The sequence below is a fragment of the Haliotis asinina genome, chromosome 4 (assembly GCF_037392515.1).
Source record: "Haliotis asinina isolate JCU_RB_2024 chromosome 4, JCU_Hal_asi_v2, whole genome shotgun sequence".
NCBI lineage: Eukaryota > Metazoa > Mollusca > Gastropoda > Lepetellida > Haliotidae > Haliotis > Haliotis asinina.
Window position 1 is genome coordinate 47602230 of NC_090283.1, and position 19646 is coordinate 47621875.

Consider the following 19646-nt stretch of genomic DNA (forward strand, 5'->3'; position numbering starts at 1 on the left):
TGAAGACTATTTCTAAACCAGGGCCATGGAACTGAAGGTATCCACGGCTCTCCCAGCAACGCATTTGCCTCTTTAGAATTAACACCCTGCAGATACTCCATTCGCTCACTGCATCAGTATTGACCTGTGCATTCTGCATACCATGCAAACAAGTCAGCAACACTGATCAAATCTTATAGCTTCTTACACCAAGCATGGGCTCCATTTCTAAGCTCAATCTCCATGAGTCTTCAAGCAAATGCATTTGCCTGTTTAGATGTAACACACATATATATGCTGTCACCTTTTGACTTTGTCCACTGCCCGTCTAATGTCCATTTCACTCAAAGACGGTGTCCCTAAACGATTGAGTATCCCAGAGATGAGGTCATCAGCCAGCCCTGGGCATGACTTCTCTGCCAGATCAAATGCATTCTGCAACTCATCAATGGCTTCTGTTTTCTGGACGGGACGTCCAAGACGCCTGTACTCATCACGATAGTCGTCTTTTAACTGTAAGGAATTAATGGAATGCAGAGATAAAAGTTAACATGCTTAGAGAAAAGTTGATGAAAAATGAAGGATCAATTTTATAGTGGCATTATACATTGTGAACAGTCATTTCGTCCAGCCCATACAAACCTCGTCAACACTGATTTCAGTTTTCTAATATGCTTAGCAGACAATGCTGAGGTTTATTGTTTGACATTGTAGTCAGCAATATCCAAGCCATATGGCATCAATTTGTAAATAATTTAGTCTGGACCAGATAGTCAGTTTAGTAAATGATGGCATGTCAACAAATCTGAAACCCTGATCCTCCTACCTAAAAGGACAAGCATGGGTTGCTCAAGACCAGTTCTAACCCAGATCTTCAGGGTCGAACAGGGAGGCGAAGCCAACTCACCTGAGAGAGTGTGGGGTGTATCGCACATGTGAGAGTAGCTGACGGTGAAGGTCGGATGTCATTTTCCTTCTGCCGGGAAAGCGGGGGTGCTTGCTGCTTGGCTTGCTGGAAGTGAAAGGATTCTGTGTTTAGCATCACTAACAACAGATTTCATTAGATACTCATTTGTTACAGAAGCAAATAACATGTCCGCAACACTGTTGCTCATATGGAACTGGACGTTAACATCTAATTTCAAATAAGCTGAAAATAAACATTTTTTACATATTTGACACCACATTGACATTTGTAGAGCTATATTTACACTGAAAGCTCTCATATCCAAACAAACGAGTACTTGCAAAACAAAAGAGAAATCTTGACGTTAAAGAAAAAGAAAACACAGGAATATTACCTTCCTTCCAGTCATAAGAGTGGCATAATATGTATTGCCTTGCCTTTCACCATTAACTCTCTGTCAGGATATGATATATATCAACCGAAACATCATGCAAATTCTTCAGCAGTATCTTACCCTAGTCCTCTTCAAGTAGAAATCACTCCATCACATACTCAGGTTATATTTTCACCTTATGTTAATGTATTCTCATCAAATCTTCTTATATACCAATCTAATCTTCAACGGTTACCATTTACGTTCTTCTTTTATCCATCCCATTTTGACATACACCCACCCCATCTTGACGTATACCCATCCCATCTTGACACCCTACCAATCTTTCTTGATATCCATCAATGTCCATCTTGAAACACATCTATCTCATCACTGACCCATCCCATCTTGACATACATCCATCCCCTCTTGACATCCACCCCATCTTGACATACACTCTGCCTATCTTGACAGACCCATCCCTTCTTGACATACATTCATCTCATCTCGACATACACCCATACCATCTTATCACATACCAATCACATATTGACACCTCCCATCCACAGACATACAGAATATGGCTGATGGTTTCTTCACATCAGCAATTACATATCCTGACAAATGCACACTCTAGCTTTCGAAACACCCACTCCACATTGTGTTACAGGTGCCCTTTCCTGATTCTATACACCCACTTCACATCCTGTTACAGATGAGCTTTCCCGATTCTACACACCCACTTCACATCCTGTTACAGGTGCGCTTCCTGATTCTACACACCCACTCCACATCCTGTTACAGATGAGCTTTCCCGATTCTACACACCCACTTCACATCCTGTTACAGGTGCTTTTTTTCAGATTCTTAACATTCACACCCTAACAGAACATCACCTCAAACTGAGAGCTAATTTCAGGAAGAGCATCAGATGGGTCAAAATTCTAAAGAAACAATTATTCCCAACACCCTTTATTAGAAATATCACAAAATCAGTCACAAATTGACCATACTAAAATATGAAGTCATCAACATAGTTGTCTACAGAATTCATCTCAGCATCGTATGAACCGCAGCTGCACTACTGAATTCAAAAAGAACGATCTAGCACTCCCTTCACTGTTAAGTTTCACGTGTACTTTTACAAACTTCTCACACCAATGATAACTGCATTAGCTCAATGACAAAGATTTACAAAAGACGCTTCCATGAACTGGACTTTATATCAATAGAGAAGCATAATATTACCACACCCAATCCAAACTAAATGCATTTCAGCTTCATTGATCACTTGTCTGTGAACACAATGAATGAACACAAGGACCTGTGAGGGTCTGTGTGTTGTGTTGTGTGGATATATGGGTTTAGTATGTTAAGAAGCTGTTGAGACGTATATAGACTGTCAGGTGGTTAGTGCTAGTAGTACATGTATTTCAGAAGCATAGATGTACGTTGGGCAACAGAAGGAATCTAGACACAGAACTAGCTGCCTTTTGGCCTGCCCATGGTGGACAATATGGCCAACTGAAATACCACTGTTTTACAGCCCAACCTTGGATTTCAGTTCTGATACAGAATTAAAAATAAAAATCACCAAAATCATGTTTTGCATACTAGGGACCAATCTTTGTTAAAGGATTAAAAAACCTGATTGTGTAACTTTCTCCCTGTTCATTTGTGTTAGGAATGATGAACAGACACCTGTTTTGCTGGTATGGAATGGTCTACAAGGAAGGTCAGTCTTACCTGACCAATTACACTGATCTACAATATTATAGAATTTATATACTTTTACTCTAACATATCAATGGTCTATGTATAATTACCAAGGTTTTTGTGTATACAAATATTGAAAGACATCTGTAGAGGAACGAGTATGAAATCATGAGTTATGTGAGAATTGTGAATACAAAGCTGCCAACTCTCCTGAAACTACAATTAGTACTTTGTTACGATCTTGTGATCAGACTCCACTGCCCTGCAATGATGTGATCCCGCAACTCTACAGCAAGGCCATAAATAGCCTTAATATCCTGTTGATAAATGTGTTCGTGAAAGACTAAACAAAGACATCTCTTAACCAATGTGAGAAAATTTCAGCTTGCGATTACTGGCCTCATAATTTGTCACAATATTCATAACAATTTTGAAAAAAATTATATTATTAATATGAAATTAAAAATATTATCATGCTTTCACATTTCAAGTCGTAACAAATACAAATGTTGGGAACAGTTGGCAGTGATTTGAGTATATACAAGAGTGAGCATGCAGTGCTGCAACCAGGCAGACATTAAATGTCCCAGCCCCAACATTCTGGGTGTACAACGATACAAGTGGGAACCTGATGGCGAGGACCAGTTGGTTGGCTAGAGCAGGATACATGTTCATGCGGACAAGAAAACAACTTACACTTGAATACCCATGAGGTGGACGGCCATATTGAGGTGGTGGGGTAGACCGGGAATTGGATTGGCTATTGTTTGGCATATCGTATTGAGATTTAGGCCTCATGGCGTAACGCTGTAGGTAAATTGAACAGTAGTTAGCCATGAAACTGGGCACCATAACTATAATTTCATGCCAATTGTTATTCTCTAGGAATTTCACCAAACAGGTTTCTGTTACAATGAAAATGAATTTATATGCTGAGGAACTGATACGTTTTGCACAATTTCGCGTAAAAAACAAAAGAGCTAAAGATGAATTTCCACAGGTGTCTTTGATTAATCTATTTGATGAGTTTTAAACCAATTTATCCAACAGAAAGGTAACAATTGGAACTATCCAACAGGAGTTATCTCCCCTGTGACTTACTTCCTGTTGAGGGGGTGTGTTATATTTGGGTGGTGAGACGGGCTGAGCAATGTCCGACCGACTACGGAGATGTTTAGAGCCTGGGGACTGGAAGAAGATAAACCAGTCAAAATGCGAAAAAATACCACAACCACAATGAACTCCCCATACACAGAGCTAACTGTGAGACACAGTACTGCAAGGTTACTGCTCTACTATATGTATTATGTGATTGGTTAATGACAACAGTGTTACAGTCTTACACAAAGCCACAACATTCAACAAGTCTACATCATCATTCAGGCCATGCCCTACCATACTACATAAGCATATAAAAATTGCATCAACAAAGAAAAATTAGGAAGAATTTAAGGGGAAATTAATAAATACATTAACCAAGACAGAGTGAGATCAAATTTACATAGAAATTAATTTTAGATATTTGTGACGTAATATGGACTTTGCCCTAATTTACTGAAGGAAGATGACCTAATCTGTGCACATATTGGCTCTGATGAAGTAGACTGGGTCCATTCTTCAAAAAAGCAAGCAACCATTTAGCTATCTATTGAAACTAGACACAGGTGGGAGCATGACAAGCTTGTCTTAACAACATGACCAACAACACTAGACATGCAGATGATAACACTGTTACTACTGTGCCATGGCTGATGTTGTGTTGGCGGATGGTAACAACAACTGTATAATGGGTAACATATCATGCCTCATACTTTACAATGTATTACACATGACATCTCCATGAACATCTTTTAAAAGGGTATAACAATGGGTATGTAGATGGTAACAATGCTTATCTTGTACACTGTATAACAATGGGTATGTAGATGGTAACAATGCTTATCTTGTACACTGTATAACAATGGGTATGTAGATGGTAACAATGATTATCTTGTACACTGTATAACAACGGGTATGTAGATGGTAATAATGCTTATCTTGTACACTGTATAACAACGGGTATGTAGATGGTAACAATGATTATCTTGTACACTGTATAACAACGGGTATGTAGATGGTAACAATGCTTATCTTGTACACTGTATAACAATGGGTATGTAGATGGTAACAATGATTATCTTGTACACGGTATAACAATGGGTATGTAGATGGTAACAATGATTATCTTGTACACTGTATAACAACGGGTATGTAGATGGTAACAATGCTTATCTTGTACACTGTATAACAATGGGTATGTAGATGGTAACAATGCTTATCTTGTACACTGTATAACAATGGGTATGTAGATGGTAACAATGCTTATCTTGTACACTGTATAACAATGGGTATGTAGATGGTAACAATGATTAACATGTACATTGTGCATAGATGATAACATGTCTTATACTTTGCTGGGTAACAATGGGTATGTTGTTGGCAACACTGATTATCCTGTATGCTGATTATAGATGCTAAAATGTTTATATTTACAAGTGAAACAAAGTTAATATACTTCACAACCCTGATGTCAGTGATGAAGAACAAGATGAAAAAATAGACAATGGTTAAAAAAAGATGGAAGTCACCCAAAGAAAACCAGAAGACAGCAAACAAAATGTGAAATGTTGCAAACAAGACACACACAAAAAAGGAAGACACAGCACCAATAAAGTCTCTTTTGCAATGTTCAAAAAACTGTCACATTTCAGAAGGTGCTTGCTACAACCCAATTGTGTCTTGATCATAATTTGTGTGGCTATTTCTACCTCAAGTGGCTACACATTCTATTGTTTGCCCTCTGTCGGTTTTCTTTTGAAAGACGAAGATGGTTATGACAACAATATTTTACTTGTAGGATTAAACATCATACCTTTCTTAAAATTTAGTTATTCATACCTTTCTTAAACTTTAGTTTTATCACTGAAATTCTATACACTGGGTGCTTTTCATTTGTTAAAAAAAAAAGACTGTCCCATTAACATGGTAGCCAGAATTGAAGAGGATTCAAGACAGCACTCCTTCAAATGGTTTCCACACACTGCAATCCTCTATCACCTCTACAACTGCCAGTATATTAACCAACAATTCAGATGAATGCCTGTTTCAAGCACGAGGGAAACTAGGAAAAGTCCTGAACAATGAGCATTAATGTTTCATAGGTAAGAATACAAAAATGGTGGGGAAGACATGTAGGCTCCATAAGAAGTTGGTACAGGTATTAATGTATATGCAGCCAGTGACCTCATCATTACTGGTTTAAGTCATCCATAATAGTCATAACATCAGAGCATACTCAGCAATATCTTTCATAGAAGAAAATGATGGGCTCTCAACAAGAGTCTGTGATTGAGTTTGGTTGTATGGCACTTTTAGAAAAATTCCAGCAAGATCACTGCAGTTGACACCTGATACTGGCTTCATTGTACCCTTGACTAACACTTAGTCTATGACTATGTATAATTTTGATTGTAACAAACAAGCCATTTTAAATTGAAAAGGCGAGCCAGGGAGGCCTGAGATTCAGATCCTGAACCTCAGGAAATCTAGACTTGTTTTGTTAAGGGGATATAACACTGTAGATAGCGAGAGTTAATATTTAATGTCACATTGCAATATTCACTGTAGATAGAGATTGTCAGTGGGTAAAATAATTTGATTCATGGATTGTGAGTCAGACTAATAATTGTTCCTAAATGGGAATCAAGCCCAGGTCTTTTGAGCGACCACTTTAACCACCAGGCTTGCAGATCGCCCTTCTTGATAGTGGGCACAAGTAAAGACTATAATGAGTGTGGCAGGCATGTATACAGTGACAGAGGAGCATAATGTCCACAAACAAATGAAGTTGCAATCCAGAAGGTTCCATATACGATACGTTGTCATAACCATCTGAACCATCTCACTTCATCAATGAAAGTATGATGCAGTATAACAACATGGTGATGCATAAACAAGTGGGGAGAAACAAAGTGAGTAAGGAGAAGATGTATTAAGGTAAAGTCATAAATCATTTCACATTGCAAGGAAGGAAGCATTGGTAACAGCATTAAACAAGCTTTTTATTGTGATCTTTAATTTAAAGAAAACTTTATATCAATCTAGCAATTGCTGAAAATGTAGTGAAGATTTTAGCAAAAAGGCTTGAAAAGCAAATGTAAGCTGGCAATTTGAAAACATTGCTATGCATTTAAACATGATCTGTGACACACAACTGAACACAAATGTCAACACAAACAGATGCAAAATATTGGGCCACACTGTGGCAAGGGTAAAATTTGGTTAACTTACGAAATCATTTTGGGACTCTGTCAAAACAGGGGCAGACTCACTTCGACCATGATTTACTTGACCAGCACTGACATGCTAGAAGAGAGCAGCAAGAAATGTCAACACTAATTCATGCCCTGGGGGGTGGGGGCGTCAATGGGTTGGGGGAGGAAACAGGGACAGGAGAAGAGAAAACACACACAGGGCACAATGAGAGGGCAATAAAACACATATTGATTTTCTTGTTTGGAAGAAAAACAAATTAAGTCATCACATTGATAAAGGTTTTAAATCATAAACTGTATTTTACCTCTTAGTAGGAATTTTAACTAAGTCAGCAGGAAATGTGGTTATATTAATGTCAATTCTTCAATCCAGCCTGTTCGTCAGCACAATATTAATGGTTTATCATCCCACAGGAACAGACATGATTGATATTGTAAATCGAATCATGTTTTGTTGTAGCTTTTAAGTCATCATCGCTTATATCTTACTGTATTATTTATTTTGAGAGCTTCTGTAGCATCTGTAGTTTTGTAGCATTTTGTAGCATCTCATCTCCTTGAAATATCAGGGCCAAAGCAATGGTATCTAGTTTACCTGAACAGAGACTGAAGACAACTGTAGAAGCAAGAGGGCTCTAAAGAACAAGAGCCTGTGTCTAGACATCTTTGAGTTTATGTCCGAGCTTCCTGTCCAGTATCATAGCCTCTTACCACACGGGATCTTAATACTAAGACTATGGTAACACCGATGTGTTAACATAGTCATGTGACAGCCATATGCTGAGATGACCCTGAGGGACAAACCTTAGCACTAAGACCATGGTAACACCGATGTGTTAACATAGTCATGTGACAGCCATATGCTGAGATGGCCTTGAGGGACAGACCTTAGCAACACTAATGGCAACACCCATATCTTTACACTGACAAGGGTTAGTGATGTGCTGAGATGGCTTTCAGGTACAGACCTTAGCACTAAGAGTCAGACTATGGCAACACCCATATCTTTACACTGACAAGGGATAGTGATGTGCTGAGATGGCTTTCACGTACAGACCTTAGCACTAAGACCATCTTAACACCCCTATCGTTACACTGACATGGGGTAGTGATGTGCTGACAAGGTTTTGATGGATAGATCATGGGAACTCCCATGCTTTATCATATACCTAAGCGCTGCGAGCTTTGAGACACAGAGCAACAAAATCTTACATGGTACTTTCATAATTGTATTAATTAGTTATCATAACAGTGCATTGATACATTTCACCATAAACTTAAATTTGTGCAATTCTGCCCTCTCATTATGCTGGTAAGGGGCTGAAGGGAGCAACAGAAGGTTAATTAAAAAGAAGAAACATAATGATTAAACAAGGAAAACACACATAAAGGAAACAATCAGAAATCAATCAAAGGAAAGTATGAAAGACTGAATTCATGCACATGCCTATGTGTGATATTTTATAACAATTCGTTTTTGCAGACTCATGCCATTTGATAAAAATCATATTATTAATGAAAACAAAATTATCTTAATACACTCAAAAGAAACAAACAATTAACACAAAAGAATATATACCAAACAAAAAAAAAAAGGATCAATATTTTGTGGGATATTTCTCATCTTCATAACAAAAAAAATACTCCACAAAATATACGGGATACCTGATTTTTATTGTTCAGTATATTAAATACGAAGCCTGTATAAAGTTGGTTACATAATGAGTTAGTTGGCGTCTATATACTACAAACAATATATAGTTCTACCATTAAGAAAAAATAGGTAATATACACATTACAAAATTATCCATTAAAACATTAATGGCGGTAAATAATGTTAGGTGAATTATACGAAATTCTGATGTACTTTTTTCAGGTGTTAGTGAGATATAACTGCTGTTATTTTCACCAAAACTGTTAGAAGCTAAATGCATAGGACTTACATTTCAGGACGTAAAGGTAAAAAATACATCAAGCATCTTATACCGACCTGGCCACAACAGTTTGTTCAAACGTTCTGATTTACTTATCACTGAATATTTCTTGTTCACAGTGAAATTATTCAAAATGTGGCAAATCGCAATCTCAATGTCCCGCGTATCAAAAACCTCATGAAAATGCTCACAAAAGAAACTGTTCTGTGAGAAACTGAACAAGCTGTTCATCTGTTGTGGCCATGTCTCATTAGTGTGGATCGTGCATAATTACAGATCAGTGCGGGTGACGCGTAACTACAGATGCATTCCACAGGGGGTTCTACATTGCAAAGTCATTGAATCTGCTGTGTAACATTCTAAACCGATGGATGTTGTGATGGATGACTGATGAAACAGATGATCATTCACTAAACTGAAGTGTTGTTCACAGCCAAACCATTTCCCCTATATCAAAAGAAACCCCGTGTGACAACAAGGGGCACAGAGTGAGTGAGTATGGTTTTATGCAGATTTTAGCAATATTCCAGCATTATCACTGCAAGGGGACACCAGAAATGGGCTTAACACATTCTACCTATGTGGGGAATGGAACCAGGGTCTTCAGCATGATGAGAGAACGCTTTAGCCACTAGACTACCCCTCTGCCTTGGGACATAGGATAGAGTAGGTAACAGACGTCGGTATTGCAGCACTTAACACATATGAAGACTGTGACTTTTTTCTAGCCCCTTATGAGGGAGAATGCTGGCATGGATTTCACACTTTCACATGGCAAACCAGTGGATGATAGTGTGAACACCAGTCCAAACGACTGCAGTGAGTATAGATGGATGCCAATATCAGCAATGCTGTAGGAACATGAGCTGTACACATTGTACCCATGTGAGGAATATGATATCATGGCGACAGTAAAGGTCTTCATATAGATTACCAATGTTACACGTGGAAACGCTGCAGCTACACTGTTGACATCAGTGCCCTCTGTCAGAATTCTGGGACTCTAAGTTAACAGTTCAAGAGTATGAGGGTAGTTTTACACAACACTCGGCAATATTCCAGCTATAAAGCAGCGTTTGGAAAATAATGAAGTATGGACCAGACCATCCAATGATCATCAGTATGACCATCAATCAATGCAATTGGGATATGATGACAAGTGCCAACCAAGTCAGTGAACCTGACCACCTGATCTCGTTACGACAAGCTTGGATTACAGAAGATCAATTCTAACCCAGCTTTTTGATTTTCCCAGGTATCTCAGCTAAAAGTTACTAGTTGGCCATACAAAAACTGAATTTCATCCCTCTCACTAAACCAAGAAAGACTGGGTTAAGGTTGACAGTGTCAGGCTATATTGAAGGTTAGTATGTCATGCATGTGATTGAAGTCTCAGCTGTGATGATACTATGAACATCAGCACTGTTGTGCTGTAAAACCAGTATGGGTGTAATGAGCATATAATTGATGCTGCAAGTAACTCTCAAACAACCCCAAAGTATATATATATACACGCTCAAGAAATATTCTGGCCGATCAGAAGCAGCAAGACTACACAAACAGTTTGTGTGGATTTCAGGATTCCCCAAATATCCAAACAAGAAAGTATGTAAATAGTGAGTGAATGAGTTTAGTTTTATGCCACTTTTAGCAATATCCCAACAACATCATGGCAGGGGATATCAGAAATGGGCTTCACACATTGTACCCAAGTGGGGAGTCGAACCTGGGTCTTCGGCGTGACGGGTAAGCGCCTTAACCACTGAGCTACCCCACCTCCCCCTATACATAAACAAATGTGAGTGTTACTTTGCAACCATTAAAGTGTACATGTCATACAGTGGTGATTAATGACCCAATAGTAGAGGTTATATAAGGGTTACTACTCGAACCACCTTGATGGTGAATACGAGCATATATGAGCACACAACTTACTTGGACTGGCCCTGGATACACGTTATGGGCGGAGTACACTTTTTGCCCTACGCCATAAGGTTTGGGGTAGGTAGGAGGAGGCATATCTTTCTTAAACCCCCAACCGCGATTGTCCTGGAAAAATGTGGCTCAACAATATACAAGTCTCTCACAAAGACATCCAGATTACATCTATTTTGCTTTACATGGTACAAAACAAAACAGTTGATTTATACTGACAAATAATTTGTTTTAAATTTTAAATCTTCAAGAGTGTAAACAAAGTCTAATACTATCTGTAATTTTCTGTTTTACAATTTGTCTTTATGTTCTTGTTTAAGTTTGTAAAGTGTTTTATTGATAAAGAGGACAATCACACGTTCACAGCAAACAAAGCAAGGAAGAAACACAAACAAACAAGGTCAAGGTTAATTAAACAAGGGCAGATCACTCTCATTTCTGTCCATATCCATTGCACAAATGGATAAAGTTGAGAGACTGGCAGACAGTTTAGAAAAGGGAAGCCAAATGGAACGGTTTTGTAGTTTCGTATTCAAAATACGTTCCAGTAGATTTCAGAAGCAATTACAGAGTATTGCTTCAGGGTGCAATTTTGCAGTTTTTCACAGTTGCCATCATTCTGAAAATATTTTGCTACAGGTTAAACATAATGATCATTATGAAAGTTGTTAGGAAACACTGACAATATTAAACAGCAAAGTGACAACAAACAGTTATTGCAAGAGGACAAGGCATCATTTCAAGGGGAAATTATACTAGCGGAAGGAGAAAGACTAACAAAACACACAGAACAAAATCAGAACTACTACATATAACTCATTAAGTAGTAAGTGGTACATACAATTTCAGTTTAATACTAGACTTTAACACTCTTCCCACATTAGTAATTTCAGCAGGATGTTTATCTTCATCCAAGAAAATTCTTCTGTTAAAGAAGGTCCGCTGATAACGGAACTAACAGGGCCAAGCAAACTTCAACACTCACACTGGCCTTGCTTCATCATTATTTAAAGTTTCCTGCACTTTATGCATCTTTATAACTGTTTGTGACGAGCCAATGGTGGGGTTTGGTTGATTTATTAATGACCAAGTCTGTGTCTTACAATGTCGATATACATGTTTTCCTCATCTGAACACTGTCAGTCAAAAATGAAATTTCAGACCCATCAAATAGTCAGTCTACAATTCAATAAAACAATTTTGTTTCGGACTATGACACAAACATTAAGACCATAGTGTGTACACTGTGCAAATCAGTACACCAGATTTGGGTAGAATGCATTTCTTTGACACATTTCATTATAAAAAGCCAAGAGTTGTGTCCCTCTATTCCATTTTTTTCAACATAGAGCTATTTTCAACCTGGTGTCTCAACTTACTCAGACTTTAATATCTTAAAGGGTATATTTACTTGTATATTTCCTAAACCCATTTTCTAAAGCTTCAACATTTGTGAAACACTTAACATTAAAAATTTGAAATAAAAAATGGAACAAATAAAGTGAAATATACTGATTAAATCTATCTGAGTGAGGTGATAAATGAAGTGAATATGACACTACAAAGACTATAAATAAACTGTGTAAGTAATAAAACAAAAACAATTCTGCTAGCACACATTCATCCTTCACAAACTTCTTAGCCAAACCAATGTCAGAAAGTCAAAATTATCACACACAAGAATAGCATTTTCCACACTAGTTCATTTACAAGTACCATTAAAATAGCATATGTTTTTAAGCAACACATGATTTGAAACGCCATCTACAAATGCTTGGGTGAAAGTCAAAATATCTAAAAGAGGCACTTGATTGGATAAAAAATACAATGTATCATTGTAGGTAATCACGGCACTGAGCAATCTCTCAGCTTGTATAACGGCAGTTGCAGATAACTGTTCAGACAATCTGGTGATATTCTGAGAAATGATCCATGTTATTTTGTTCTGTTAACTAAAAAACAAAACCAGAAATTTTGAAATGAACTAACTCTATCTTAATAGTTTGTGAAGGTGAACATGGCCAACCTATCTTAGAATATCTTAGTGTCTAGACTAGATTCTTGATTTCCAAAAAGTATATAAATTGATAGAAAGAAATTTTGATTTTGTGTTAAAAGAAGAATAATATATATAGTGTAAAAAAGTAAACTGTTTAATTACAACATGAAGGCAGACAGAAACAGTTAATACTAAACTTGTATAAAAATCAAAAGATATTGAGAGACAAAACAAAGACAATAATATTCAGACTAAAACTAAACAACACGAAGCAAGGTTGGAGTGCAAGTGGACTCAGCTATAGTGAAGGAGCAAGTTGGAGTGTGAGCTAGTGAGTCAACCCTTGGGCGTCAAGTTGGATACCTCTATGAGATGTGAATTGTCACTCTCTTGGGGTGGCACAGGGGGTGCCGGACGTTTAGGCACTGGGTTATTTACACGAGCCATCTACAACACAAGGCACACATGCATTCAAACAAAATGGCCCACTAGAACCAAAGAACACATCAAGACTTATCACAACATTCTCCAGGATTCATGCAGAAGAAGGTTTCAGAAGTGCTCCTAAATCAGGTTCCTACTGCAATGTTGTTGGTTATTTCTGGGCTATTTATACATGAAAATGACAACTGAAACTAAGAATCTTGCAATTAGTTCTAGAAATACTGTACTGAATATTATACGCACACATTTTTAGCATTTGATAGGTAAGAAATACAGTTCACTCTAGAGTGATGTGTGATGTAATTAAGAGCAGTTTCGCCTGAGCTATTACAGTTAAAGAAAGAAGAGGCTTGCAATTTGTATAAATTTCGAATGTTTGCTATGTATTCATATGGCAAATAGTTAACTAATCATTCCACTCACGAGGCGCTACTTCCAGTACTAAGTTGGTTCCCAGCTCCATTTGTGTGTGCTAACTTGCAATATGCAAGACAGGGAACCAGTTCTGGTTTCAAATTTGCGCAAACGCCAAATACATTGTATGACCTTACCAAACCGGACGATGTTTGTCAGCGGTCTCGCTAAATGCTGTGACCTTTTGGGCCCTATTACCTTGCTTACATTAAAAAATGACTGTATTTTCATTCAAGGATATAAAATATGGAAGCTGGGGTTCAAACTTACATTTAGCTGTCTAGTTCGAGGCTATTAAAATTGAGAGAGAATTAGGACATTTCCTTTTGAACTACTACTTGCACGATTTGATAAAAAATATATATTAAAATTATTGTAACTCCAACGAAGTTGATAATTTTTGACAGAAGTCAGACAAAGTTTCTTATTCATGTCCACTGTATTGCGCAACAGCATATTAATAAAATAGTGGTTCCCTATTCAATAGTCATACAGTTAGACCAGTGTGACGCAGAGAATTAGTTGTCTGGTGAAGTGTTAATTCCTCCCATCTTGTGGACTGCAGTATTTTCTGTGCTGGTTCAACACCAAAGATTTTCTCACAAAGAAATCTGTGTCACAGCATACATACTCTGACACGAGTGAATATGAAACCAGTCCAACTTTGCAAACCAATATCAGTGCTGTGACTGTTTTAACTCCAATTCCATCGCATGGACTAAAAGTGAGTGAGGATGGATTTACGCCATTTTTAGCAATATTCCAGGAATATCATGGCGGGGGACACCAGACATGGTCTTCTTACATTGTATCCATGTTGGGAATCGAAGCTGGGTAGTCGGAGTGGCCAGCAAATGCTTTCACCACAAGGCTATCTCGTAGATTCAAAGACAGCTGTACCAAGTTCATGTTCAGTTCGACCTTTCACATATACACTCACTGTCTGTTTTTAGATGTGCATGCTACTCTCACTAACAAAGAGCTCTCTTGCAGGTATGTGTTATGTTTTCAGAGCTCAAAACTGACACACATTTGGGCAGTTTTCTCTTTTATAACAACGGACTACCTAAATTGGTTCAAATCAGTGTGAGGGCTCTGCAAGGGGTCCTTGACTAATCAGAACACCAGAGCCTGTAAGTATTCTTGCTTTCCTTCATGGCATATGTAATTCTCTCCCCCTTTGAACACAAATGGTGTGTTGAAAGATCTGTAACGAGACTTGAAAAGAGCACAACAGCAAGTAAACCCAACAGCCAAATTTCATGCATCTCCTGACCAGTGGTATCTCCCTCCTCCTCATTGTGAGAACATCAAACCTGTCTTGTGCATATACAACATTACTGCCTCTGCCTGTTAAGCCATGCCCAACATTGTCACATGCTAAATGACAATGTTTGCACTACATAATACAATGGATGAAAATGTTTGCCCCAGAAGATTGTGACACTGTCATCCACTGCATGACAGTGTTTGCACACATTGAGAGACAATGTTTGAACCACAAGATGGTCATACACCGCATGACAATGTTTGCACTACACTGACATACACTGAATGACAATGTTTACACTAGAACATTGTACACTGAGTGAGGTTTGCACCACACTGTCATACACTGAGGGAAAATGTTTCCACTGCATTGTCCCCATAGTTGTAATATTTGCACCATACTGTCTCGCTCCATGACAATATTTGCACTACACTGTTCCCTGCAGAAGAGTGTATACATCTACTGCAGAACTTACTTGTTCATTCACGCCATTCATCATCAATGTCCTGTCAGCTTCCTTCACAGTCATAATCCACCCCTCCTTCATGACTTCTTCATCGCTGCCATTTTCAGAGCTATAACAGTCACATCATCTTGTTATTGCAGCTAAATGAGTCATATCTTACTGGATTATGATACAAGAATATCAGTTAAAACAGCCACAAAACCAAGCTCAGCATCCCATTAAAGCCTGACACTAATTTCCATTATTGCTGTGTAGAATCCATACTGACTTCACATGGATTGAAATCACAAAGCGAAAAAAAAAAAAAAAAGAAAAAAAAGAAGAGAAATTTCAAAGATAAACTCACTCATCACTTTCATCATCACTGTCACTTTCATTGGCCCTTTCTGCCTTCCATCGCTTGTGGCGGTCTATCAACTCCACCAGGTAGGCAGTCTTCTTGGCTCTCTTCATGAACTGATGTCGCAACAACTCCTTTGCAGATGGCCTCTGCAACATGGCAGTGAAGGTACTGGATTAAGACTGCTCTAAATACACGACATAAAATGTTGATTTTATTGAAACATTCAATTCTTTCCAAGACAATGTACATTCTGCTGATCAGTCTGTGCTTTGCAAAGTACCTTGTGGAAGACCAGCACAGTCCCAATTTTGGCTTCCAACGACATCATTTTTCTTCTAATAATTGAGACAAACATGTCCAAGTAATGCTTGGTACTATACAGTGATGCGTAGTGCAGTAATTATACTGCTGATGAATGATCTGATATTTTAAAAATATTTTTCGAACTCAAAATACCACAATACTGTCAATGTCCATGCAAAACACGAACCTACAGAACCTCCATAATAAAGTGTAAATTTGGTGTTGCTGTAAACAAGTACAATAAGGCAACCCAGTATATAAAACCCATAAACCCTATTCATTTGTCTGCAGGAAATATCATATTAAGGCCATGATGAGGGTGTTTATCTACTGAAGAACTGGGGTACATAAATGTATACAGTGATCACCTGATCAAATACTCACATTGTTTGGATCTTTGTTCAAACAGAGCTCGACAAATTCTTTAAATGATCTACTATAGTTGCCCACTAGCTGGGGGGGATTGTTCTTGGGGATGAGGAAGAGGACCCTCATTGGATGGAGGTCGGAGTTGGGTGGTTCACCCTTGGCCAACTCAATTGCTGTGATGCCCAAGCTCCATATGTCTGCCTGGAATAGGAACAGTAGCACAACATAAACAAAAATGAAGTTAACAACATTGAATGGTTAAGTGAGTTTGGTAAATGTTGCTTTGGGTAGCAGTTCTGATACGGTGTGTTAGCTAAATCTGTGAGGATTGCCCCATAACCAGATGAATCCATATTTCGGACCCACCATGCCAAGTATTTTTTTAGCAAACCCTGGTGACGTAATTCTGTATTATGAACTGTTGAGGCTCAGACTACGAGGTCTCCAGTTAATAAAAGAAAAATGTAGGACAATCACTTCGTTGGTATTCTGTTCAGTAACAAAATGTCCAATGAATGCTTCTGTTGGAGATTCCCTGAAGACTTACCTTAGTATCATAGGCTGATTGTTTAATGACTTCTGGTGCCATCCAGAAAGGAGTTCCCACAAACGTTTGCCGTTTGTTGGTTGTATTTGTTAACTGACCCGCTACACCAAAGTCTGCAAGCTTCACATCTCCATTTTCAGATAACAAGACATTAGCAGCTGGAACACACAGATATCAAACATGTGAGTCACTTTATCAATACAAGCATGGGACAAGCAAACTGATTTCTAGCTCAATGTAAATGTAAGTGTTTGAATCTTCGTAATCTGAAATCTTTGATAGCTAACAGTAGGCCCAGAACCACTTGCTCAATACACTGATTCCGAAACCATTCAGGATGCTAACTCTACCAACTAATATCAAGAAGTGATTTCAATGAGGAAAACAATTGATCACATTCATCTCTCGCCTAATGGCATTCACAATTGATACTTGCTAAGTATGACTCAGACTGATTACCTTTTGAGGGAATATGACATTCTGCGGCATTTTTCACAAAGGATTTCAAAGGTACTGACAAAGACTGTCCAAATTCAGTTTTATGGATTTGCACTTCAAACAAGTAGCAGCTTAATGGGCAAAACTCATTTGGCTCTGGGAATTAGTGAAAAGTTCTCTGTTGTGACTTCTTTGCATGAACAATGACATGACAAAAGTGTTCTTCAGTTAGGACACTTTAAACTTGTGGGAAGGGGAACCTCTTCTGTTTAGAAACCTTTAGCCCTAAGTATTTCTAAATAAAAAGAAGTAGGTAAGGTTTTGTTTGTTGGTAATTTAAAGCTGCACTGTGCCATATTTCAGCTGTAAGTTGGCTGTCAGTAAATCATCAAGTCTGGACCAGACAATCCAGTCACCAACATCAGCATCGATCTCAGCAATTGGGAACAGATGACATGCATCAGCCAAGTCATTCAGCTTGACCACCCATTCCCATAAGTTCCCTTAAAGAAGTAAGGAAATGATTACCTTTAATATCTCTATGTAATTTCCTCTCTGAGTGAAGATAATCTAATCCTTTAAGAATTTCCCTAATGATGATTGCTATGTCATTTTCTGTGAAAGGTCCTGCCTTCATCAGGTCTAGGGCAGATCCACCGCCCAAATATTCCATAAGGATCCATAACTTTGAGCCCTGGAAAAGAAAAGAAGGAAAGGCTACATTCTTTGGGTCACAAATACTGACTGTAAAATTAGCTTGACCTCTCATTAATGCCAGTGGTGGAAAGATGTTTAACATCATATTCACAATTAATGCACTTACAAGGCAATCTGTGTAATTGCACTAGCCTTGACTGACATGTCCACAGTGCCAGGCAACCGAGATGCCTCTGATGAACATGGTTACCTAACCCAGACTCTGCCATCCAGTACTTGCTTTATCCCCTTGAAGCAGGCACAGCAACAACAAGGACCATCTTTTCAAAAACAATCTTAATCCAGGCAGATGCCCCATCATGGGTGCCTGTTTCACAAAAAGCTATCATAGCACTACAAGTGTCCTATACTGTAACAGAGACTTACAACAGTCGCAGCACTAAGACAGATTTTTGAAACGAGGAGCTTTCTTCATTTGAAATTTCATTATAACAGATTTTTTGTTATAGGATGATTTTAACAGTATTTCAGTAATATCAGGCCTGTCTCCACACCATGACTGTTGGGTGTGGGGTGATAGATATGAGGTATGGGACCTGGGGCAAGGGGAATGGGGGGTGGTGTAGTGGTGGGGGAGATGTGTGTTGGATGTCAAGATGTTTCCTTGAGTTTATCACCTGTACAAATGAAAATCCACCTTTTCCTTTTTCTGATACTCTCCATCCTGGGTGCAGTTGCTAGGCTGCTTAGAAATAACAGGACATATGAGACATCCAAAACAAAATACTGGCATCCCAATACAATCACTGGCACCTACAATCACAGACTCGCACCTACAATCACAGGTTTGCAACCCCTAAGTCTTCTCACCCACCTTGAGATAGGAACCATAGTATTTGGTAACATACGGACTGTCACACTGGGACAGCACCATAATCTCCTGCTGAATGTCCTCAATTTCATCTTCTGCTTCTTCCAAGTCAATTATTTTGATAGCCACAACCTGTTTTGTGTCATTGTCAATTCCTTTGAACACTTCACCAAATGAACCTTTTCCAATCTTTTCTAGCTTCGTAAACCGCTCCTCTGGGTCGATGGTTCCTCCTCTACCCTGCAATACAAAACAGGGAATGAGTTATAGAAATTATGCCAGATCATTTCAATACTTGTTTACATCCCCTGACCAACAAATGTAAAATTAAAATCAGTGGGTGTTTGTAAAACCCCTACAAATTAACA

General features: G+C 38.3%; 1 protein-coding gene across 10 annotated transcripts in view; it reads right to left on the reverse strand.

Moving 5' to 3' along the window:
• LOC137281614 (serine/threonine-protein kinase 26-like) overlaps positions 1 to 19646 on the reverse strand; it is a 71170-nt gene that overhangs the window by 6302 nt on the left and 45222 nt on the right. For 3 of the 10 annotated variants that reach the window (XM_067812956.1, XM_067812955.1, XM_067812954.1), the window contains exons 2-14: positions 19282 to 19518; positions 18279 to 18444; positions 17313 to 17470; positions 16781 to 16966; positions 16097 to 16239; positions 15760 to 15859; positions 13520 to 13603; positions 11158 to 11271; positions 7305 to 7379; positions 4077 to 4163; positions 3672 to 3782; positions 887 to 991; positions 284 to 492 (exon numbers count right to left, since the gene is read on the reverse strand). In XM_067812956.1, the coding sequence (XP_067669057.1) occupies positions 284 to 492; positions 887 to 991; positions 3672 to 3782; positions 4077 to 4163; positions 7305 to 7379; positions 11158 to 11271; positions 13520 to 13603; positions 15760 to 15859; positions 16097 to 16239; positions 16781 to 16966; positions 17313 to 17470; positions 18279 to 18444; positions 19282 to 19518 (1775 nt within the window). The remainder of the gene's footprint in view (positions 1 to 283; positions 493 to 886; positions 992 to 3671; positions 3783 to 4076; positions 4164 to 7304; positions 7380 to 11157; positions 11272 to 13519; positions 13604 to 15759; positions 15860 to 16096; positions 16240 to 16780; positions 16967 to 17312; positions 17471 to 18278; positions 18445 to 19281; positions 19519 to 19646) is intronic. The other 7 variants (XM_067812962.1, XM_067812961.1, XM_067812960.1 and 4 more) reach the window with 4 other exon arrangements.